Below are 26600 nucleotides of genomic sequence, written 5' to 3' on the forward strand. Positions count from 1 at the left end.
TCCAAAAGCAATGCTGACTACTTCACGAAGAATAAACTAGTACAAGAAACAAGAAATATTTTGTTGGTTGATGCAAGATTTCTCAAAGACGCAAGATGGTCATGGATCAACAAGCATGTTCTACAAGAAGATGTTCAATATTCATATTTAATAGTATAGAATAAATTTTCTGAAGTTTTATATATGTTGAACATTCTTGTAGTAGTACAAATGATGTTGTATATAATTTGATTTATTGTAGCATGGATTATTTGGGATCTGTGATTGACAAGTTTAAATTAAAATCTAGATTGGACAATATAAAATATGGAGATGAAAAAATGAGGATAAAAAAGAAATTGAAGAACTTTAATAAAGCTTAGATAATTGTGTAACAACTGTCTATAATAAGAATATTACAAGAAAAAAGATTATTCCAAACATAGTTTAAGAGGAAAAATTTCCACATTTTATGGGATATGATTATTGTATACTTAGCGAAAAAGTAAAAAATACAAACATTGAAGATATGGTAGTTGTAATAGGTCATGCTACAAGGAGCATTGAATGCATAGTGCATAAGTGTAGGAAAGGAAAAGCTATGATAGTGGATAATTGGAACATAATTTAGTGAATATTTTAATAGACGATTTCACTAGGAATTTTTTTGTCTACTGTTAGTGTTGTAATGTTTCATATCACATTTCAAGCTCTGTCAATTGAGTTTGGGTGATAAATGTGGTGTAATATTGAGTAGGATGCTAAACAATTTTTTATTAGATTGGAACATTTTTAATATAATTATGAAGTACTAGAGGTCATTGAGAAAAAAAAAAAGGATAATATTTGTCAAAGATTAGTGAATTAATACATGGAGACTAACTTATAGTATTGTAATTTTATACACCCTTTGAGTTTGTTGTCAAGGGGAAGGATAAAGTGAAATAGTGAAAACCTACAAAGAGTTATAAAAGGGAAAATCAAGGGTTAGTGGAGATAGATAAAAATAATGATTAAAATTTTTGTATGTGATTTTCATATGAGCAATAGAATGAAATTAAGAGGAAAAAAAGAATTTTTGGAGTTGAATCTACCAATGTTTGATGATATCAGTAGAGGGGATGTATCAACATGAAAGGGTAATATTATGTGTTTTTTATATTTTTAGCTATAATTTTGTGGTTTACTAAATGATAAAGTTTGTGTGTTGAGGAATGTCAAATTGAATTGAGGGAGTAGTCAAGGATCAATTGCGGGAATATTTTGAAGGTTTAATTATATATTTTTTTTAACAATACAGTAGGATTAGGTTCCTAAGAAATCCAATCCTATCTTCTTGGAAACAAGAACTTAGAATTTGGTGATACAAGATTTTCACTCAACAAAAAATGAATCAATCAATATAATATACATTTAATTCTATAGTAATAGTTAAAATATAAATCTAAGATCATTAGTAGATTTGGAATGTAACTATTTACATACATGAATGTGTAAATATTGAGCTTGATTCTTAAATCCTAATAACTCATTAAGATTCACACAGAAGAAAAGGAGCTAGAATGATATTTTCATCATAGAAGCATTTGGGATATTTTTCAAATGTTTAAATTATGTAATGGATATAATAATTGAACAAAATATGCTTTATTAGATAACCCTTGTACAAATAGTTGAATGTAATATGATCCTATAAAAAAAATATCATTGGTTCATAGAGACACATCTATATTATAAATATGGTGAAAGTAAAGAGTTAGTTGAGATCTAATTTTGATTAGTCATTGCTAATAATAATTTTTTGGGATGTGTTGGAGGAAGGGATAAGTGTTGACATGTAACTTATATATTTTTATTAATGTGAATTTTATTATAAAAGAGATGTTAGTGTGAGATATAGAGAAAAATGTGAAGAATGTCCAAATAAATTATTGAAATTAAATGTATATAAAGAGTGTATGAGAAATATATAAATGAATTTTATTAATGCTTATAATAATGAAGCATAATATTTTTTAAAGAGGTGATATGTCATAAATATTCAATATAATTATATACTATTGTTCAGGAAAGAAATATTATGGATTCAGAATAGAGTAAAGGAAAAATGTTAACACTAAGTTTGTAGATTTAATAGCAGTGTTTGTTATTATATGGATTCTAATTCTTTATGAGATATTTTGTAGAGTGAATTGTATACAAATAGAGTAACTATATAAATTAATATTATTCTAAAATTTTGTAAGGGTTTAGTGTTAAGATTGATGCATTAAATGTGGCTTCTAAGTCTTGTGTTTCTAATGAGACAGTTTTGGTAGGAAACTTCTTGTAACTAGTGAGGTTTCTAGGATTCTTAATGATGTTTTTTAGTGTCTTTTTTCACCCTTCAAGGGTTTTCTTATCAAAATTACATGTCTTATATGTGCACATAATTTTCTACCTTTTTTGGTTTCACTTAAATGTGTTAATGTTATAAATAGAGTCATAACATTGTGAATTGACTCATGAGTATTATCTAATATATTTTTTCTATTGATTAGCGATTCATCCCCATATAATTGGTCTATGGATTCTAACATGGGCATACCTGAATTATTTCACTCATCACAATCCCTTTGTAGTATATTAAGGCTAGTTGGAACAACGCGACAGTTTAAAAACCATCATAATCAACATTCTTATTAAAGTAAACTTCTATGATGATACTCATTAATGACCTCTAATGGGCATTAAGAAGAAGTAATGTGAACTATATGATATATTTTGTCTAGTTAAATATTTAATCATCCTGAGTGGTCTAGGGATGTTTTACATTTGAGTCCAAATCTAAGAGGAATATTTTAAGTTTCATTTTGTTACCTACCTTTGGATAATAAGTTGTATATTTAAGGAGGTGTGTCATGAAGGAAGTCAGTTTTTGAAATTTTTTTCTAGGTATTATATTAACTTTTTTCCTTGGCTAGTTTCTTATGATAGATGAATTAATTGGCATAATGTAAGGAAGAGAGGCTTTCACGGCCCTTCAATCTACATTTTGTGTAGAAACAATAAAGATGGTACTTCTCATATTTTCTTTAATAACTATTCTAATATTAGGGAGATTTGAAATCTATGTTGTGGATAATTCAATAATTCTTGTCTTTATACCATTTCTTTGTTTGCATTTTGAGAAAGTTTGGGCCATCATTTAGGTAAGAAATATTTTCTTTAAGTTTTTTAGTATTTTAGCCCAACTTCTACCATAAAAAAATTATGGTATAAAAATGACTAGAGAATATCTCAAGGTTCAAAAATTGGCAGTTTCCTTGTGTAGACAAAGTTTGTTAGTTGGGTACAAGACACTCTTTTAATAATGTTTAATATGACCATACTTGTAGAATCTAGTAATTTGGATATAGTAAAGAATCTAGATTTAGGTGTTATGGGATTAATTCTTAGACTAAAAGGAGATTTAGATAGACAAATAAGAAAATCCATAGAGAGGGGAGGTGGATTCTTTCTCTAAGGAAGTTAAAAAAGTGAATACTAATGGTTATTCAAGAGGTAATCTTGGAAAATAAGGAATTTGTGGCATTCATAGGGGTAGTGATGGTATTGTTGTGTTCCTTTTTTTCATCTATAAAGGATAAAATTAGAATAATTTTATGGAGGCCCTAGTTATTTTTCACAGTGTTAAAAGAGGACTCTCTCTTGGATTAGGAATTTTTTGTGAATATTATTTAGATATTATGTTTGATATGTTGAATGAATACTCATTGGCTAGAGTTTTCTAGATTTGGCCTTGGTTAATCCTAGGAAATGGAATAATGTAGTTGATTGATTTGCTAAGTGGGTTTTTAAGGCTCAAAATTATTCAATTACATTGGTAAAGTCAACTATATATTACTGGAATATACAATTTATCCCTCCAAAATATTTTCCTCAAGAGCTCTTAATATTTTTGACATTTTTTTTGTGGGCCTAAGGTCTTTTACTTTATATTATCTTGTAACACTTCAATAAATTTCAATTGAAAAAAAGGCAACATATTTGTGTATGCACCCTGAAATGGTCGCCTAGACTATGGGACCTCATTATTCAATTTATTAAATTTCATGTTTGCAATATTTTATTAAATCAATTCAAAGCAATTTCTTTAATCAAATTTTAATCAATTTAATTATTTCAATATTTTTCTAAGGTTGATCATTTTATACCAAGTCTTATTTAATTAAAAGAAAATCTCCCTTTTAATTAAACAAAATAAGTCTCTATTTAGTTAAAAGAAAACATCTCTTTTAATTAAATAATTCATCCACATTTAATTAATTAAGAGAAAAATCCATCTTTCAATTAAATTAAATATTTCCTATTTAATTAAAATAATTTGCTCCCGCTTAATTAAATAAATCCCCACTTAAAGAGGAACTAAAATAAATTAAAAATTAAAAATTCCTCTACACTTAAATGTACATATTTCTAAGTGGATTCCATTTAATTCTTTTCCTATTTTCTCATTGGTGGATCTTTATTTCACACGGATCATTCTTTCTCCACCTTTGATTAAATCTTTTTGCTTCTTAATCTTGATCGTCCAATCTTCTTTATAAAGGAGAGCCTTCTCCTCATTTTACACACACACTCTAGGCTATTTTTATGTTGTAGGTTTGGAGAGTGAATTTTGGAGGAGTTTGAGCATTAAAGCTTTCTGTGGAGAACTTCTATCTTCTTGTCTTCTTTTCTCATGCATCAATGGCTTCCATCATCATGATCTATATTTGCATTTTTATATTAGATTAGATCTTGCATTGGTTTGCATTGTTATCATATAGATTAGTTTTCATCTTCATTTGCATTCATATTTTGATCCTTGAATCTCTCATTTTATGGTGTACTTGCACGGGCACAAACTAGTTCAAACCAAGGGCCTCCATTAGAAACCCTTGCACTCTATGAATAGAGAGCTATGAATCCCATTCGAGACCTCATTCTTGAGCAATCTTGGATATAATTACTCATAGAAGTGTGCTCACATTTTAGGCATACAATTTGGAATTAGATTCATGACTTCTTTTAATTTTAAGTTTGCATATTTACTTGGGGCATATAGCACTTTAATGGGATTACCATCACATTCTCCATAAATTTAACTACATTTGGCATGCTTTCAAAGTGAAGATCATCTCAACATTAAAAATGAGAAAGCAAACTTTTTTGTTTATTGAACTAATGACTAGAATGTGTTTCTCTATTTTAAATAATTTTATCTATTTCTAATGTGTTGTTACAATTCTATATGGAAGCTACAAATAATTTTCCATAAGTGGCTTACCTCAAAGAATTTCTTGAAGATTTTATTGTACTTATCGCTCTCTTGATGTCACTCAACTTCGCAAGGGTGTCTAAGAAATAGAAATCTCTTAGTTCAGGATAATCAAGTTTGTTTGTCCAAACCTATACCTAATTTTGGCCAATGCAATCAGGGTGAAAATTATATTGTTTCCTATTTAATGATGACCTACTTTGCATCTCTTTCAGAGTCCTTCTCTTCATATTCCCCTAGTTGTGACTCGAGGAGGCCATTTAGTGAATCTTTAATATGATTTATTTAACTAGCAATACCCATTTCTCTAATATAAAATTAGAGATGTTGATTGGTGGGACCCCTTGCTGTCACCTTGAACCTTGCATACATGAAGTGAGTTGGATAACAAGGAACTATACCACATATTGATATCTACCCACTTTATTTGTTAATGTATGCATTATATAAAAATCCAATTCGCCATTAGAAACAACTAATAAAATACTTTTACAAAATATACTAACGAGGTTATGGAAAAAATACAATTTGGCTACTGATTTTAGGTACTCATGTAGCAATTTTGAAGTATGGGAAATTTTGATTAAAAGGTAGAATAATTCCATATTTGGTGTACATTATGAAAGAATATTGGAGTAAAGAAATGACTCACCCTCTCGGAAACGAGTCCCATGTCCTTGCCGGATATATTCTCAAAGAAACTGGGTTGATTTAACTTGATCACGTTGAATGGATGATCTGGCACTCTTCCAACTTGAAAATATCTCAGCTCCTTAAATGTCTCTCCACATTCACCTTTCATTATTGTGTGGTCTCCTAATGCAAGGACCCTCAAAGAGCGACACATATCATTCAGCTGCTGAGAAGATAGATAGAAGGGAATTTTGTTTTCTAACAACCAGATGCCTTTCATTTCAGGAACCTTAAAATACGGTAAAGAGTGAGTCAGTGAAAACATTAAGAACATAAATGCCTTACTAAAACAATTCTAATTTTTCCCTGGGATTTGGGTAAATACCTCTTCCATTGATAAGCAGGTATAAAGATCAGCAACGTTATTTACTCTGTTTCCTTTAGAGAGAGAAAGCCCAAATTCCTTGACTGTGTTGGAGACGAATACATTGCACGATTTTCTCTTCACCAGATCTAAGTCCTCCAGATTTTTGAGTGGATCATTCCCGAGAATACAAGCCACTTTTCTCCATTCCCAATCGTTGAAAAATGAACAAATGTCCAAAAATACCTCTCTGATATGTTCTGGAAGATCAAGGTATTGTTCGTGACAAGAAATATACTTCTCCAGCTCCTCAAAACTGCGATCCTTCTTGTCTATCCATTCAAATAATATGCTGAAGCCAGCCTTATCCCTGGGCAACTCAGCCTTATCCTTGATTCTAAACAGAATATTTAAAATGATTTCCAGTTTATTCTTGTAACCCTTGCATATCATAATAATCTTTCCCAGGTGACGCCTGTCGTTATCATCTGTATCCAAGTGTTTATTCATATAGTTCACAATATCCTCATAACTGAGAGGCTGCACAACATAATGGCGATTTGTGAAATTGTAGCTGCCCAGGACAGACATCACGTGTCTATTATCATCGGTAATAACTAGCAGTCTGATTTTCTTTTTCAGGCTGCGCATTTTTCGCAGAAGCCTCTTTAATATCTTAGTATTGGTGACATTGTCAAGGATTAATAGTACATTTATTCCAGGGCCGGGTAAGGAGAGCAGCTTTTCTTTTCCTTCGAGTCCTAATAAGATAGCCGACAACTCTGTTTGTCCTCTATTGCTTTCGCCGTCCAATGACACTTCGTTTGATATTTTCCAGTGCCAAAGAGTTACTCCTGCTAACCCTTCCAAGTAATCGTCGCTGTCAGAGGTTTCAATAGTTACAGGAATCCATTTTGCTTCATCAATTAATAAACACACTTCATCAGCAAAATCTCCCTTAGCTGTTTCCTCTTCACCCCAAACAAAAACTGCTAGTTCGTTCTCTTTAGATTCAAGCTCAAGCTTTTTCATGATTGTGGTAGCCGGATCTGCAGTGCAGCTAATGTTTTCTAAGAAAAAACTTAGATTCAAAATCAATTTATTCAGTGATAAAAGATTACAATATACTTATGATATCTGAAGGGACGTTGGGTAAGCTCACTATAAAAACTTTTAATCTCTAGCATCGAATACCTCGGAAAAGTAGTAGATTAAAATTAACTAATTGTAATTAGAGAACTATGAGCCATATTTTTTCAAAACAGTACGAACTACACCTCACATTAAATCTAACACCAATATATAAAAACAAGAGCTGTGAGTCCCTGCCTTATGTAAAGAAATTAGACAAAGTATAAATTAGAGGCAAAGATAAAGTGTAGAACAAATAAATAGATGACTTCAATAATTTTGTAAAGAGTGAAATTTATTTAATATTGAAAATAAATGTTAAATTTTCAAGATTCAGTGCTGAAGAGTCAGTTGACAACAAAATATTTAATAGACAAGCACCTAACTTGTTGATGCTTCCATGTACCTATTGTGCTATCATAAATCCAATTTCTTGTCCTCACTATCATGGGGAGATTGCCAACACCATCTTAAAAAATCCTTTGGATCAAGCATGCCAACTCAAATAAGTGACTTGCGAAGAATAACCTATAGAAGTGACATTGTACAAAGATTATTGGGGGGGCGATCTTCAGGGGGAGCCTTAAAGGTGGGGAGATACTATAGAACAACATGATCAAAGCTATGAATGAGGGGAGTAGTGATGAGTTGGCTATGATTGAGAATATACTCATCTAGCTGAAGAGCTTCATCTACAATACCACTCATGGAATGTAAAGTGGATGCAACTAGTGGATTCATGTGCATGAATTTTAGAGACCATGCAAGATAGTTTCCCTAATGCTAGAGACTTTCTTGTAAATATGTCACCTCAACAAAAAAATGGTCTTCTTATGTACCTTGATGTGAAGCATAACATTATTACAAATAGAAGCTTTATAAAAAAATGGAGAGATTGATGTAAATAATTTAAAAAAACTATCACATTTATATCTTTCAAAATTACAAAGAGAAAGTGTATTCAAAAAGTGTGACAAATTGAAATGTCCCCTTATGATTTCATATGCTATTTAAAGCCTCTAATCAGATTTTAAAATCAAACAACCAATATTTCAAAGATCTACCAATTTCTCAATAAAATCCTAAATCGGGTATGCTTGTAATAGTGCCAAAAACTTCATAGCTTCACATATTATTAATAAATTTGAAAGTAGACCCTTTTATAGAGAATTTTCCAACACAATTTTTCACAAAGTGAAATTTCTAGATCTATATAGAGTTCACACAATAGCTCCCAAATGGAAGACAAAAACAATGCCCATCGAACTCTCGAAAACAACATAAATTAGCCTAGAAAACATCACGATACCCTAATAATCTATCTTAGAAGTATAACCATGATCCATCACATGTATCTATCTCTATCTTAACATCAAAATATCTGCAATACAACAGCAAACCAAACTAACAAAAAATACTCAATTGGAAATACCAAGATCTTATAAGAAACACACTCGACAACTCACAAATTTGCACTATTTAGCCAAAGGCAAACTTTGCATGAGCTTGCACATGGAATGGCCTCAAAATCCCATCCTTAGCCTTCTTGAAAACCTACAGACTCTCATCCTTGGGTCTCCTTCTCCATAGGTTTGGCAGCCTCTGAAGAACAACAAAGCAATGAGCAAAAATCAAGTTCTAGAATGAGGTCGAATTGCCTCCAAACCTCTTTAAAAGAGGGCATAACCCTAACCATAACTCAAAACCAAGATGAGTCAATAATAAATATTTTAATAGCAATTTACATTTATTAATCCATTGGTTTTTCCAAAGATTAACCCCCTTTCTCAAGACTTCACTTTTTGAGCCCGCCAACCTTAGTAAAAGTCATTATTTTTTAATTATTTGAAAAGGGGACATGACAAGTCCTCCCTCCAAAATATTGCTTTTCCTCAAGAAATGAAGGTTGGGATGCTCAAGAATATGTGCTCCTTCCTAGGTTGCATCCTCCAGTGGTAATCCTTTCCATTTGACCAAATTCTCTATGATGCTCCTATTTCTCAATCTTTTCTCTCTTGTATCCAAAACCTCTTCTGGTATCAAAACTAATTTTCTTTCATCATCAAGAGGTGGTAATTCTATAGATACTATAGTTTGCTGGCCTAAAACCTTCTTCAAGAAAGAGACATGGAAAACATTATGTATTTTTCTGTTTGGTGGGAGCTTCAATTCATAAGCTACTTCTCCTACCTTCTTGATGACCTTATAAGGCCCATAAAACCTTGGCTTGAGCTTCTCTTCCCTACTCCTCTTCAATGTGCTTTACTTATATGGTTGCAACCTAACGAAGACCAAATTTTCTACCTCAAAAGATCTTTCAGTCCTTTTCCTATCAACATAGAACTTCTATTAATTCTATGCATGTTGTAGATTATCCTTTAGGGACCTTATTATGTCTTTGATTTGCTTGAAAAAATCACTTACTATAGGTACTCTGCTATCTAAAAGTGCTAGATCAATAAAGGAAAGAGCATCATAACCATAAAGAGCATGGAAAGGAGGCATACTAATAGACATGTAATGAGATGTATTGTAACAATACTTTCCTAGGTGCAACCATTTTACCCAAGCATGTTGTTGATTTGAGACATAGTTCCTCAAATATCCCTCTATCCATTTATTAACTATCTCTGTTTGTCCATCTATTTGAGGGTGATAAATAGTACTAGGAGTGAGTTCAGTTCCTGCCAAATGAAAGAGCTCCTTCCAGAAAGAACTGAGGAATCTACTATCTCGGTCATTGACAATGTTCTTAGGCAAGCCATGTAACCTAAACATTTTCTTGAAGAAAAATTCAGCCACTTGTGATGCCTTGAAATCAGATTTTATGGGAAAGAAATGTGCATAATTAGTTAGTCTATCTACCAACACATATATGCAATCCTTACCTTGAACCTTGGGAAACCTAGTGATGAAGTCCATGGAAATACTTTCCCATTTTTGTTCAGGAATAGGAAGTGGCTACAAGAACCCTGTAGAAAAAATTTGCTCACTCTTGCTTTGTTGGCATACCATACATTTCTTAATGTGTTTAAGGACATCCTCCTTCATACCCTTCCATGCAAACCGCTCTTGAAGTTGTCTATGTGTCTTGAAGTATCCTTGATGACCAGCCAAAGGTGTGTCATGAAAGACCCTCAATATCCTCTCCTTAGTTTTTGATCCTAGCACTAAGAAGATCCTATTCTTGTAATAAATAAATTCATCAACAACCTTGTACCTATTATCATCCACTAACTTATCCAAAATCTTGATGGCAAAGGAATCCTTAGCATACTCTGAAATTATGGAGACTTTCCAATCAACAAAAATAGATGTTAAGGAACACAAAGTAGGCTTTCTTGAGAGAGCATCAACAACCGCATTATTCTTTCCTTTCATGTATTCAATATCAAAATCATAAGCTTTCAATTTTATCACCTATTTTTGTTGACGATCATTCAAATCCCTTTGGTTCAAGAAGAACCTGAGGTTATTATGGTTTGACTTTATAATGAATCTCCCACATACCAAATATTGTGTAAACTTATGAAGTGCATACATGATTGCCAACATTTCCTTATCATAGATGGAGTAACCTTTCTCTGATTGATTTTATTTTCTACTCTCAAATGCTATTGGATGTCCCCTTTGAGTTAGGAAAACCCCTATACCTTCTTTAGAAGCATCACATTCAACAACAAAAGGTAAAAAGAAATCTAGAATTGCTAGCACAGGGCATGAACTCATTACCTCCTTAAGCTTATAAAATGTTTTTTGTGCCTCTTCTGTCCAAATAAAAGCTCATTTCTTTGTCAAATCAGTCAAAGGGGCAACAAACTGAGAAAATCCCTTTGCAAATCTCCTATAGTATCTACACAACCCGAAGAAACCTCTTAACTCTGTAAGATTAGTTGGTGGAGGCCAATCCAAAATTGCCAAGATTTTCTATTGATCAACCTGTATTCCTTTAGAACATATAATATGTCCCAAATATAGGATCTCTGTTAAACCAAGCTCACATTTAGATAGTTTAGCATAGAAGGATTGCTGCTCCAAGATTCCCAAAATAGTGTCTATGTGCTTTAGATGAGCTCTTCCTATGTTTTATTGTAAATCAATATATCATCCAAAAATATCGAAACTAATTTTTGAAGATACTGGCTGAATACCTTATTCATACAAGATTGGAATATTTCTAGTGCATTAGTAAGGCCAAATGACATAACAAGAAATTCAAAATGCCCATAGTGACATTTGAAAGTAGTCTTTTCCACATCTTCCCTTCTCATGCAAATTTAATTGTACCCTGATCTTAAGTCAATTTTTGACAAGTGTACAACACCATGTAACTCATCAATGAGTTCATCTATGCATGGTATGGGATACCTATTTTTTATGATCTTCTTGTTTAGAGCCCTGTATTCTATACAAATTCTCATTGTACCATCTTTTTTCTTGACAAGTACCACAGATGATGCAAATGGACTAGAACTAGGCATTATGAATCCCATGTCCAAGAGTTCCTTAATGGTTTTTTCTATTTCTTCCTTATAACTTCTTGGATAGTGGTATGGAGTTGTTATAATTGGTTTGGCACCCTGTTCTAGCTCTATAACATGCTCAAAACCTCTATCTACTAGTAATCCCAGAGGAAAATCATTGAAAACTATACTATGCCTATCAAGAATATTGTGAATTTCAAAATGGAAATTACCTTGATTCTTTGGAGAGCTTTTTGGATGGATTATGACTCCTGCTGCCCATGCTACCTGTCCTCTTTGAAAAGTCCTCTCCATCCTCTTTGTAGAGACTACCTTAGGTGCTCCATTCAATAAGCCTCTCAATAAAACTTCTTTTCCATTAGAATAAAATTTGAACTCCATAGCTTGATGGTTCATGTAGTAGCCTCCAGTAGAGTGCAACCATTGAACACCCAATACAAGATCTGTCTCCCCAATGCCAACTACATAGAAGCCATCACATAACTTATAATATCCTAAGGTCATCTTGAGTTGTTTCACCACCTGTGTGCAAGACAGAGTGAATCTATCAACTATAGTAACATTGAATCCCTCAAAATCTTCTACCTTAAGCCCTCTTTTCATGAAAAATCCCTCATGAATAAAATTGTGAGTTGCCCCACTATCAAGAAGAATTGTCAACCTTTTCCCTGCTAGTACCCCTCAAATTCAAAAGGGATGATATCTTGGGACTCCTGATAATGCTACTAAAGTGCCATCCTTGTTGATTACTTTTTCTTTCTCTTCTTCCTACTCCTCCTTAGTGTCATGAAATTCCTTATGGTCTTTTGAATAACATTCTGAAGCAGCTTTGATATAGTGCACTTGACCTTTCCCCAAACATCTATGTACTGGAACCCATGGTTCTCTACAAGTGAAACAAAGATTTTTCCTTCGTAATTCACTCCTAGTCTCTTCATCTACCTTCTTTTTTGCTACATTCATTACATTCTTTGGTGGTAGTGCTGCAAAAGTTTTTTTCTAAAAATTCTCTTTATGTTGCCAAAGATTTAGGGGTTTTTGATTTGTGGCTGGTTTCATAGGAACACAAGTTTCAAGTTGCAAGCATCTTTTGATAGCTTCCTGTAAGGTTGAGGGTGAGAAAGCCTTAACCAAACCCTTTACAAAATCTTCCAACCCATCAAGAAAAACATAAACAATCCTTTTTTCACTCATATCAGGTACCATAACAACCACTTTTTGAAACTCTTCTATATACTCCTTAACTGATTTAGTTTGCTTCAACTTTGACAATTCTTTAAAATACTCTTTATCATCTTTTAGGTCAAATCTATCTATCACTCTTTGACTGAAATTATCGAATGTAGTTACCTAATCATGACCTTGAGTAGTTATTCCATGATACCACCAATCATAGGCTACATCTTCCAAGTGTAGACTTGTGAATTGAATGGCATCATTCTCCCTCATGGGGTTAAGTGTGAAGAAAGTCTATAATTTTTGTAGCCATGCTCTAGCTAAAAATTTATTTGTTCCATCAAACGTAGGTGCTGTAAACTTGCTTATTTTATTTTTGAGCTCTCTTCCACTCATGTCATGCTCCCTCCTATACTCTTTCTTGGGCATCAAAGTGTTCATCATATCTACATATTCTCTAAATGGAACTAAACTGCGAAAGTCATCATCTAAGCCATTGTAAGTAGCTCTTAATGCAATCAAGTTACCTGTAACCTCTTCCATAGGACTAAGGGCTAGATTTGGCACTGGTGGCTCATTTATAGGCAGAAAAATATATATTTTTTATTTAGAGGGTGTTGGTTTCACATTTCTTGATTCCTCTAAAGTGCTCCCTTTCTTATTAGTAGAAAAAACTCCTTGCAGTTTTTCTGTCAATATTCGCAAAGCCTCTCTAGTTTCTGACAAACTATCCACGATTTGCTTTTCAGTATTATAGATATCCTCAAAGAATTTCTTTGCCATCTCATCTAAATCAGCCATACCTATTCCTTCCTTGGATTTTTTACTTTTATTTTTAACTAAAGGTTTGGTCCAAATTTCTATATTCTTTCCTCACTACAAATATCTCTTTTCTCTTTCACTTGGTTGCATACAAACTTGTACAAATCCTCAGGCTAGCAAGAACATGGCTCTGATACCACTGAAATGTACCCTTATGATTTTATATGATATTTAAGGCCTCTAATCAGATTTTAAAATCAAACAACCAATATTTCAAAGATCTATCAATTTCTTAATAAAACCCTAAATTGGGTATGCACATAATAGTGCCAAAAACTTCATAGCTTCACATATTATTAATAAATCTGAAAGTAGACCCTTGTATAGAGAATTTTCCTGCACAATTTCTCACAAAATGAAATTTCTAGATCTGTATAGAGTTCATACAATAGCTCCCAAATGGAGGACAAAAACAATGCCCATCGGACTCCCGAAAACAACACAAAATAGCCTGGAAAACACCACAATAACCTAATAATCTATCACAAAAGTATAACCATTATCCAAAACATGTATCTAGCTCTATTTTAACATCAAAATATCTACAATATAGCAACAAACCAGCCTGTTAGAAAATACTAAACCAGAAACACCAAGCTCTTATAAGAAACACACCCGACAACTCACAAATTTGCATTGTTTAGCCAAAGGCAAAATTTGCATGAGCTTGCACATTAAATGGCTTCAAAATCCCATCGTTGGGTCTTCCTCTCCATAGGTTTGGCAGCCTCTAAAGAACAACAAAGCAATGAGAAAAAATCAAGTTCTGGAATGAGCTCGAACTGCCTCCAAACATCTTTAAAAGAGGGCATAACCCTAACCCTAACTCACAAACAAGAGGGGTCAATAATACATATTTTAATAGTAATTTACATTGATTAATCCATTTGTTTTTTCAATGATTAACCTCGTTTCTTGAGGCTTCACTTTTTGAGCCCGCCAACCTTAGCAAAAGTCATTATTTTTTAATTATTTGAAAAGGGGACATGACACAAATCTATAGGAAAGGAAAATTAATGGAATGATTATCATTGAGAAGAACGATTCTTAAAAAAATTTGACAAGATGAAATGGGGATAAAAAACCATTTATCTCTACCACTAATTTAGAGCTCATTAACAAAATCAAAACAACATAAAGAAAGGAATGAGGTAGATGAAAATGAGTAAAACAAGGCTCTAGGATACCAAAATGGTGAATATAAACAAAACACACAATTTCAAGTTTTGAATGTAAGACCAATAAGTAATAACCCATATTTTCCATGCAATATTAGGAGATTACAAATGCTAATGTACATTCAAAACCTCCACATAAGAAACCTACACTAAAGATATTGTAGTCTTGATGAAGCATAACACTTAAATAAAATATCTATGTATTATATTCAATACTTCCATGGTTCTGAGAGATTTTTCATCTTAATATTATGTAAGAATTCTCATTCTAATAGGGAAAATAAAAACTCAAAAATATTTCTATCCTAATGTGTCAAAGAAAATTGAGCTCATGCCTACTTAATTATAGATAGACATGGTAGATCTACAAAATGGGACTTTTTTAAATTAAAATTTTGCGCCTATAAAATTAAAGAGAATGAGCTTCTAGAATCTAGGAAAGAGCAAGCCATTACATTTAGGTAAAAGGTGTTCACCAAAGGTATTGATGGTTGAAAGACATGTTCTCTTTGAAACTAGAACTGTTACATCAGAGCCATGGCTTGAATTCTTCCTACAAAAACTAAATACTTATACTAATAAAGGAATATTCAATTTGAGTTGGCTTCCTCATGAATAAGAGATTTTGAAAACTAATATATCGCTAGGTTGGGGAATGCCAAGGATACTAGCATAAATGTAACATTGAAAAAGTGATTTCTAGGCTTCATTTATGTCCAAAAAGATGTCTAACTACACCAAATTTCCAAGGAAAAAAATGTACTCCTAGGAAACATGGTGAACTTCATGACTCTTGATATTAGATGCCTAAAAAAAGTCTCATAAAATGCTTGTCATAAGATGCTTTGGAATGAGACTAATAGGAGGAGTAGTAAACATGTGTGTCTGAAAAAATATTTTAACAAATTTGAAACTTGTCATCCAAAGAAAGAGGAATACCCTAAAAGGTAAATATCTAGCCATGGTGAATTTATTATCAGTCATATTATAAAATATATTATGTAGATGGAAAGAATGACTATCAATAAATAAGGGTCTTATGTCTTGAATGAATGAACTATATGTTAATAAAATGTGTTGAAGCATTGTAACGCATTCTTGGCATTCTCTTTATTGTCAATCAAAGGACAAAAATATTCATTAGAAAATGGAAAATTGAAAAGCTACTTGCTAGAATTAGGATGTGAAATAACATAAACATGGCCTATAAAGATGACTAAAGGAAGTAAATATAGTTTGAATTTTTCATCTTCATGAGCATACTTAATCTTTGTAAATATCTATTTTTTGAAATGGTACTCTAATGATCCCATTCAACTTTTGTTATTACAACATGCAGTGTCTAGTTCATTCTTCCTCTTCCAACCTAACTATCATGGGAAGACTCTTAACACCATCTTGCAAAATACTTTTGAACAACCATGCCAACTCAAATAAATAGCTTGAGAAGACCAATGTATAGAAGTGGTAGAGTGCAAAGATCACCAGTGGTGGGAACCCATCTTGAGGGGAAGCCCTAAGGGTTGCAAGATAGTATAGAACATTATGATCAAAATTATCAATGAGTAGAGTAATGAAGAGGTAGCTATGATTGAGAATCTATTTATCTAGTCGAAGAACTTCATCTACAATACCACTCATGGAAAGTAGGGTGTTTACACAAGTAGATTCCTATGCAGGAATCTTAGAAATCATGCAATATAGTTTCTCCAATGCTAGAGGTTTTCTTTTAAATGTTCCACCTCAATGGAAACCTTTCCTTCTTATACCTATATCTAAAGCATAGCATCATTACAAATATAATATTTAGCACAAATGGAGACCTTAATACAGATAATAGTATTTGATAGAACTAGCACATTTATATCTTTCAGAATTACAAAGAGAAAATCCATTCTAAAAGTGTGCCAAAGTTATAAGAAAGGGAAATAAATGGACTGGTTATCAATGGAAGAATAATTTTCCAAGAAAGCATGACATGATGAAATGTGGGAAAAATAATGTAAGTCTACCACTAATTTAGAGCTCATTGGCATAATAAATAGAGATAAAGAAAGGTATAAAATGGATGAAAAGGAGTAAAATGGGGATCTATGCTACCAAAATGGTGAATATAAGAAAAATACACAATTTCAAGTTTTTAATATGAGACCAAATAGTAATAATACATAATTTCCATGTAGAATTAGGAGATTGAAAATGCTAATGTAGGTTCAAAACCTTCTCCATAGAAAAGTTGCAATAAAGCCATTGATATCCTTGATGTGGGCTAAACCTTCTAATAAAATATCTATGTAGTATCTTCAATACTTTGGAAATTGTGAAAGATTTTTTATCTTAATCTTATGCAAAATGTCTCCTAGTAAGAGGGAAATATGAAACTCAAAAGTATTTATATCTTGATTAGTTAAATAAAATTGAACTCATGCCAACTTTCAATTGTAGACAGACATTGTTGATCTACAAAAAAGATCCTTTTGATAAAAATATTGTGCCCATGCAACTAATGAGAAAAAACTCCTACAATACAAGAAAATTAAAGCACTTTCATTTACGTAAAAGGTGTTCACCAATGGTATTGATGGCTGAACAACATACTCTCTTTCAAAACTAGAATAATTCCATTGGAGCCATGGCTTTACTACTTCTTAGGAAAATCATATACGCCTAACAATAAAGGATTCTACAATTTGAATTGGTTCCCTAATGACTAAGAGGTTTTAAAAACCAACATTTCTCTAGGTTGGGAAATAAAATGGATACTAACAGAATTACAATATTGAGAAAGAGATTTTTGGGCTTCATCAGGAAAGCATAGTGAATCACCAAATTTACACAAAATTTTGACCCTTTCTTATGTGTGAAAAGATGTCCAAGCCCATGGAAATTCATGGGACAACAATAATCTTAGGAAATAAGGTGAAAATCATGTCTCTTAGTATCAAATGCCAATTAAAAGTCTCATAAAGGTGACTAAAGCTTGTCTTAAGTTTCTTTGGAATGAGACCAAAATGAGGAGCAGTAAATTAATTATGTAGCTAGAAATAATGACTATAAATAAAACAAGTCTAGTATCATTAAATGACTGAACTAGATGTTAAGAAAAATTCCTGGAAAAGCATTATAACACTAGCTTGGCATTCTTTTTATCGTCAATTAGAGGAAGAAAAGATTCATTAGAAAAATGACTATTGAAAAGCTAGGTTAAGGAATTGGGATATGAAATACCTTGAAAATGGCCTATAAAGATGGCCATAGGAAGTAAATAATTAAATTATTTGGCTCCATGAAGATACGTCAGATTTGTAAACATCTTTTTTTAAAAATGGTATTCTAGCCATACTAATGTCACATAGTGCAAGGGGAAAAAATACACAAACACACAAAGATTTAGATCTGAAATAATGCTAATTCACATAATAAAATCATAAGATTTACATCCAAAATTCCTATCTATAAGGCATTTTGGGTTGTGGCTAGATACATTGGCAATTACAATAAAATATTTGCAAGATCACGTAATATCTACACTTTACCAAGCCTAGACCCACAATGTGTTAGAAACTCCAAGAAGAATCTAAAAATGTGCTCATATTATCTAGACTATTATCTATTGTCTAGGTTCACTTTTCTATACTACTCTTTTCTCAACAATTTATACATCATTCTATAAATCATTGTTAGTCTCAAAGAAATATTCTATGTTCTCTCTAATAATTGTAGGATTTTCTTCTTTTTATCAAAATTATAATCCATCATCTTTTCTTCAACTCCAAACATTTCATCAACTTTTAGATTTGCACACTTAGTAATTGTCTTAGTTCTATGATTAAAATATCAGTAATATTTTCTTTTTAATGAACAAATGAGGAACATACTTAAATAACTTCTTGGAACAAACTTGCCAACATCATCATCTCTCTTTATGTAACACTTTGCTTCCAAAAATTCTAAAATACTTTATTGAAGGTGTACGACCAAACCATAGTTCAAAAAAAATCTTATTCATATATTTTTCTAATTTGTACTCTATTCATGGTGTATAATGTTTTATTCATTGAATCTCTCCAAAATGTCTTGTATACATCATTCTCAAATATCATTTCTATGTCTACCTCTGATATTGATATATTTCTTAGATTTCTACCATCTCATTTTTCTCAGGGGTCTTAGGTGATAATAACTGTATCTTAATCCCATTTTCTTCACAAAACATGTTAAACTCTCTACAAGTAAAATATCCACCTCTATATAATATCAAACATTTAATCTTAACACCAAATTCATTCTCAAATCTATTCTTGAATATATTGAACTTCTCAAATGCTTCAGATTTCTGTTTAGGAAATGCTACCCACATCATTCTAGTGAAATCATTGACAAAAATCATAAAGTACCTATCTCCACAGAATCCTCTTATTCAGGTAGGGCCACTTAGACCTGTATGAAAAATCTCCATCTTCTCTATAGTGGTAAAATTCTTACTGGTAAATGATATCTTCTTCTTCTTAGACATGATACACTCTTTGAAAATAACATTAGTATGCTTCACAATCTTAGGTAAATCTCTGATTGCAAAATGTATTGTTATCTTTCACAATGTTATCAAAATTTATATGAAAAATCCTTCTATGCCATAACCAACTATTATCCACCTTTATAACCAAACATGTCATCTCAGAGGGATTCGAGATGTTTGAGATCTTTGTTCCTGAATTTTTTTGCAAATTGCAAATCCCAATTTTTGCCAGTTCCAATGCTTAATACAGGCTCAGCTGGACACATAATTAGGTTCCATTTTTTTGAAAGTTCATATTTGTATTTCTATGTTCTAGATCTACAATTAGATTATAGGATTCTATGGACTGAAATACTACTTTCATAAATAGGCCCTAAATTGGCTATTGTAATCGCACTAACTATGAACTGCCAAATCCTACATTAGGGAGAATGATTTATTTTTTCTGCATTTTGGGTGGTGCATACATACATCAATCTCATGGAGTCTAGTTTCACATTTCACCTTCGACTTAGACCTCTATTGACAGAAAGGAACTATCCGAAATGCAGTACTTCAGTCATTGATCATATAAGAAGAGAGCATAAGGAAGCATTTCTTTATTTATGTTCCTATGAATTGATCTCTTCCACTGAACAACAACCACTAGTTAACAGACTTTTGGACATCATTATATTCAATATCACTTCTAATTGTTGGCATACCATTAAAATTCCCATTAACCGTTATGGTATTTCGATGGCTCTTTGGGAAGCATATGGAGAACCAATAGTTCCTCCATTTCTAGAGGACATTCTACCTCTAGTCACTCCAATTATGGTACCTTCAACTCTAGATAAGCTCCCACCTCCTGATGCTCTTGTTCATTCTACTGATCTAGTTCTAGCCATGGATGCTCCTAATTTAGTGTAGTAGGAGGACTTCCTTCTAGCCATTATAGGGATATTCGTGGAGTCTCACATTGAATATGTGGGAGACATCATCAATGACATCGATCTTCTCTTTGTTGATGAGACTTATTCGCTCGTTAAGAGCGCACACTCTAAATCTCAACTACTTGATTGTTCTGACATGCTTGTGGCTTCTTTACAATAGATGGAGAAGGACTAGTTCACTTATGAGGATTCATATAAGTCTTTGGAGATTGTCTATTTGTTTCCTCAGACATCATATTTTTTGAGGATTCTTTCTATTAGTTGTGGAGCATTCTCTACTACACCTATGGCACCACTTCTTCCTATAAGGAGGACTATCATTTAGATTTAATGGTGCAACTTCCTCAGTCATCAAGGAGATTCTAGCATGGGTGTGTCAACATTATTAGAGGAGGTTACATTGCTTCTCTTCCTCCATTTTCCTATAAGGATGCTTTATCATCTTTGGAGTTTGATTCAGCATCATATATGGACATGATTCCTTGTTTGCCACCTTCTTGTGGGAATTCACCAGATTGGTTCATGGCATCTACATTCATCAAGGACTTGTCACCATATGGGTAGACTTCAGAGGAAGCATCCACAACATACTACATCTATACTCCTCTTTCATCTTCCTATCCATAGTGGGAAGCATATTTGCACATATACATGATGTTCCTTCTCCCTAAAAGGAGAAATGTTGTTTGTCGACATTTGATTTTCTTTTTTCTTCACACACTCATCGTCACAAGATCGCTCACTAATGGAGGAATTTTGTTGAAGGATTCTCTATTATATATGCATGATATATGTCATAATGGGGGGTCTTGATTACTCCATCCATTCATTCTTCTTTGTTTATTATACATATCTCTCTTTTTGGGGGAGGGTTTTTCCCATGAGGTTTTACCTCTTTCTCCATTTGCAGAGAGATTTCCTTGCATTGTAAAACATTGCATTATGTACATGGGTACCTAACATGGCCTTGTAAGTGAGACCCATTATGCATTTCATCATAGCTTTTGTGAGCTTAAGTCCATTCCTCTAAGTTGCACTTAAGGGGGGTGAGGTCTTAGTGTAAAGAATTATTATTTATACATTACTTAAGTTTACTTAGGATACATGAATTATTTTATTATATATTAGATTAGACACCTATGAGTTTGCGTACTCATATGAGTTGTCATTTTGACAAAATAAGAGTAGAAAACTCTAATTTAGCACATGGTGTCTATGACATCTCTATACAAGAGACACCTTGTCATACTTATCCTATCATTGATGCATGTATATTCATGCACAATGGAGGAGGTGCTCTTAGTTGTAATTCTTATCTCCTAGTTAATTCTATACACATTCTAGATGCATCTTAGAGGCCTTTATATAAATGTACCTCTAGTGTACTTTAAAATCAATTACAATTAATTGAATATTATATTGTTATTCTGATCATACTTCATTTGGTCTTTCATGCTAGTTGTTGTGCTTCATGGTCTTCGGTGAATTTTTCCCTAAGGAAAATTCTTACAATTTTGGACAATAACATAAAGTGCAATTATTTTAGGATCATTAAAAATGAAGATAATCCTAACAAGAGAACCTCAAAAGTATGGCCATCCTTTCAAGAAAAAATTAAAATAATGAAGGAGATCTGAGAGATGACTATCAAGGATAGTTGAAAACAAATTGATACAAGTATGAGAATGTGTTTCAATTAATGTTTTTACTAATGTCAAAACTACTACTTCGTAGTAAGAAAACTCCTTTGTTGATTTGAGTACAATAATTTGTTTGATTGATGAGGAGGTTTTGATCAAATGAGATAACAAAATCACCTAGAGGAAAGGTTGAGTACGGTAAGAAAATAAAGTATAAAGATCAGTTAGGACAATGATGTTATAGTGTATTGATTAACTACTTAAGGATTCAGAGGTTGGATACATTGACCAAGTCTAGAAGAACAAGTAAGAAGAATTAAATCAGTGAAGTTTCACTGAGTGGATAGTAGGTGCCAAGAAAAATTAGTGCAAGCTGAGCAAAAAATCAGATTGAACTGAGAAAAGTGAAAGTTCAATGTATGCCGAGTGATATAGTATAAGCTGTGTAAAATTTAGTTGATGCCGAGCACTGGTAAACTTTAATGTTTTCTAAGTGATCTAGTTGAAGATGAGTGGAAGAAAAATTTGGAAGCCAAGTCAAGAAAATATTGATGTCAAGTGCTAGTATTCATTTTAAATCATAGATTTGACAAATTTGAGTTGACTATTTTGTTTTCTTGAATTTTGTGAAACATGTAGAAAATAACTATGATGAGTTGGCATTACATAATTCATGGTAAACTATTTTGAGGTGAATTCAAAGAGGGTTGAAGAAGAACTTTCTAGAAGGGACTCAAATGATAGATTCATTGAATCATACCTAACCCTACCTAACCCTAAAATTGATGATAAAGGTTGAATGAAAATAGATCTTAATTTTCTATTTATAGAGATTGATGGTCAGAAGCAAGGTTGGTAATGTTTGAGAACCTAATTTAGACAAGAGGTCTAAGGCATTTCTTTATTTAGTGATGGAACATACGAGACTACTATTGGAAATCAAAGAAAGAAGGCTTAAGAGCATGAATTCTTGAAGGGTGAACAAGTCATCAAAGCTCAAGTGTATGAAAGCCATGTAGAATGGAGTCGAGCATAATGGAGGACTGAAACAGAGATCTGTAATCTAAAAGTTAGTTGTAATTTGTTATCAGAGCAAGCCTTATTATTACTTTCTAATCATTTTACTAGTCTAGGGTAAATCCTTTGGATTAAGGGTATGTACAAGATCATGGTGTGCCAAAAAGTGGCAATCTAAAAAATATGTAGTTCTAAAATGCCTCAAACCATTTCAAAATCTATTACAAATTCTTAAAATGTGTTTTTGGCCTATTTTTTATGTGATTTTTACTTCAAACATGTAGCTGACGACTTTTTGTTGCCAAAATTTGATGAAATGAGAAGGGTTTCTTAAGAATGTTCTTATCTTTCCATAAATGTAAGGTTTTCCAAATTATGAGTTTAGTAAGTAATTATTACTTATTTTCTAATGGAGTTACATATAAAGTGTTGATTGACACACTACTTGAAAAACAACTATAACTTTCAAATGGTAAAACATTTTTTAAATCCAAAAGATGCATCACATTCTATGTTTCTTCCACTATAAGGAAAAAAAATGAAAAATTAAATTTAATAGATTTATGAATTAGTTAAACTGGTCAGACACAAGAGGTTTTTTAATATAAAAAATACTAAAGTCAAAAATTAATTATTAATTATTTACTTAGAATAAAAATACCCAAAAATATGTGTCACATCCAAGCATGAGTCTACTACTTATATATAGAATATTATTTAAAAATATTATCATTTAATTTTGATTAAGATGGTCAAACATACGTCTACTTCTTATTTTTATTCTGCAATTTTGTAATAATGCATTAAAATTGAAAATTTTGACCGATCAATTTTTATTTTTTTGAGATAAGTCCCAATAGTTTAGAAACTAGATTCAATTTCCTAGAGATTCTTTTCTCTCAACTTTTTGATATAAAGCTAAAAACAAGTAGAAAATTATACATCAAGTTGACATAAACCTTATTTTCTAATTATTTATTGCCATTTAAGAGCATAGTTTGGTTGACCATGATCCTATAAATACCCTTAAGATTGACCTAATAGTCATTTGTAAATCCAATAATCGAGTGATATTATAAGTGAATGATCTAAAGTCCACTAATAAGGCTCACTCCTAACAGTGTGATTGAAGTCCTCTAACCAGGTGCTCAGCTATTTTTTTTCATGATGTTTAATGCCAGGAATTATTTCAAACTCCTCTCTTGAAAAGATGGTCTTGGATCAACTTCAAGGTTTTGGGGGATCTTGTGACCTACTGGAATTTTTTCAGTAGAAGATAAATGTGAGTGTTCATGAGGAGGCCTTTGCTAGTTTGATTAATTTTGGATAAGATTTTGAATCTTCTTGCTATCTCAAAACTAGTATCCACAGAAAAAGAAATATATTTTTGTATTTTTCTACTTATAATAAATACAATTTTAACTATGCAACTATATGAATTCCTAAACTAACCAAGTGTTTATAAAAATAAATAAAAAAGATAAGGTAACAAAAAGTTTAAGAAAATGACTTGAAAAGTAAATCCCTAATGGACATAAGCCATACAACCAACACATCTACAAGTTAAGCCTTTGAAAAGATCGGTAAATAACCAATGAAAATAGGATCAGTACTTCCTTAGTTCTACTAATGCAATCATTGATAGAAATTTAGTAACCGTAAGATGTTTCACTTTTCATCAGATCAAAGGCCATAGAAAGTATGCTTATGTAAGAAAAAAATCTATTTATGAATAGTAGGTGATTTCTTCTCCAACTAGTTATGTTAGTGAAATTTGTAAACACACAGAAAACACCAAAATTTAAAAATTGCTAAATAAAAATAACACAACAAAACCATTGGATCCATTACACTTCATCAACATACATCCATAGAATATAACACACTTTGACAAGAATCACTACCCTTAAAATGAGAGCACCAATAGAATATATTATTGCATCAAAATAATAATCTAGAATACATATTTAATTCCTCAATTTGTATTGAGAGTGAGAGATTTCTTCATGCAAATGTATACTTAAAACTAATAAAATGAATCTAATTATGTACAAATTGATTCTCTAAAAGGTGCTAAGTAGGAATCCACCCTTGTTTATATTAATTAATGGGTGTATGAGCCTTTACATGACTTATAAAAAAATGAAAGAAGATGTAGATAAAAATAAGCAAGCTTCTAAATGATGTAGGAGTCTCTAAAGATGCCAAAATAGAAGCTCAACCTTTTCTAGATGTTTGCAGGAGTTAAATTATCATCAAAAAGCATTTTTGGTGCATGGAAAGCTCTAAATTTGGAATTGATAGTTAAATACTAGTACACCTTTTACTTCTTCAAAAAATTCTTCTACACCTTTGGAGAAGCACGCCTTGTGCACCTTGCACACCTTAGTGATAGGTCCAAAAAATGCAAAATTTTCCCAAGTGTCAACTGAAATTCTAGGTTTTGGGTTTTCTTCCCCTTCATATGAGAGCTATATCTAGATTTTTTCTCTTGAATTTATCTATGATCTTTATCACTTGAGTTGCATCCAAAAAAGACAAAGAATCATACTTATCCTTTACTATTTGTCTATAGTTGTCCACTTCTATGTGAGTCTCCACAAAGTCTTCCAACTTTGCATCCAACTCTAGAAATGCCTCCTCCATCTTAAATGCTTATCTAATGTCTTCATAAGTCAAAGCTTCTTCAATGCTATTTTGATACTATTTGATAATTTCTTGGAGAGGAATGAGTTTATCCCTTAACTAATTTTCAAAAATGTCAAGGCAAGCATCACTGTAATACTTTTCATCTTCTAAAATCTGCTCTTGGGTTTGATCCTTGAGCTTATAAATATCCACATGTAATGCCTCCATTACTTTATTACCAACAACAATCTTCTTCATCCAATCATCTATTTAATCCAATTCATCACTTGTATATACATCCATGAGAATACAATACCTTTGGCCTTTTATTGAATATAATGCTTGGAGGTCTTTACCCTAGGTATGTAACTTGTCCATTAATCCAAAAAAAAAAAATTTAGTATAGAAACCAACTTATCTAAACTAGTTTTCATATAGTGCAATAGTTCAAGGTTTCCCTGTATCATCTAACATTCCTTTTCCTCAAAAATTTCCCGCCATAACTGACATGCCTTAAAAAATGGATCCAATTTTATACCTGCATTCTCCTTCCTATCAAGTGTGGCACCTAGAGTTTCCTTAGGATTCTCAAGATCCTAAGGAGAAATCACTTCATGCAAATAGCCTCTCAAGACCTCATTCTATTTTTTGATCCTCAGCAATTTAGACTCATATTTTTCTAGGTTGTTAAACACTTCATTAATCCCTATAGTAACCAACAATTTAGCCACATCTGCCGTGGGCTTTCCTAGCAAGACTTCTTTAATTTGATAAAAATTTAGGGTCAAATCT

General features: G+C 32.1%; 1 protein-coding gene across 1 annotated transcript in view; it reads right to left on the bottom strand.

Annotated features, from left to right (window-relative positions):
* Positions 1 to 26600, bottom strand: part of LOC149546375 (uncharacterized) — a 227118-nt gene that overhangs the window by 39320 nt on the left and 161198 nt on the right. Inside the window, exons 12-13 of the mRNA XM_089791175.1 lie at positions 6300 to 7327; positions 5934 to 6203 (exon numbers count right to left, since the gene is read on the bottom strand). Of these exons, the coding sequence (XP_089647301.1) occupies positions 5934 to 6203; positions 6300 to 7327 (1298 nt within the window). The remainder of the gene's footprint in view (positions 1 to 5933; positions 6204 to 6299; positions 7328 to 26600) is intronic.

The sequence above is a fragment of the Cupressus sempervirens genome, chromosome 7, assembly GCF_028749045.1.
Source record: "Cupressus sempervirens isolate cs-2001-9-10 chromosome 7, ASM2874904v1, whole genome shotgun sequence".
NCBI lineage: Eukaryota > Viridiplantae > Streptophyta > Pinopsida > Cupressales > Cupressaceae > Cupressus > Cupressus sempervirens.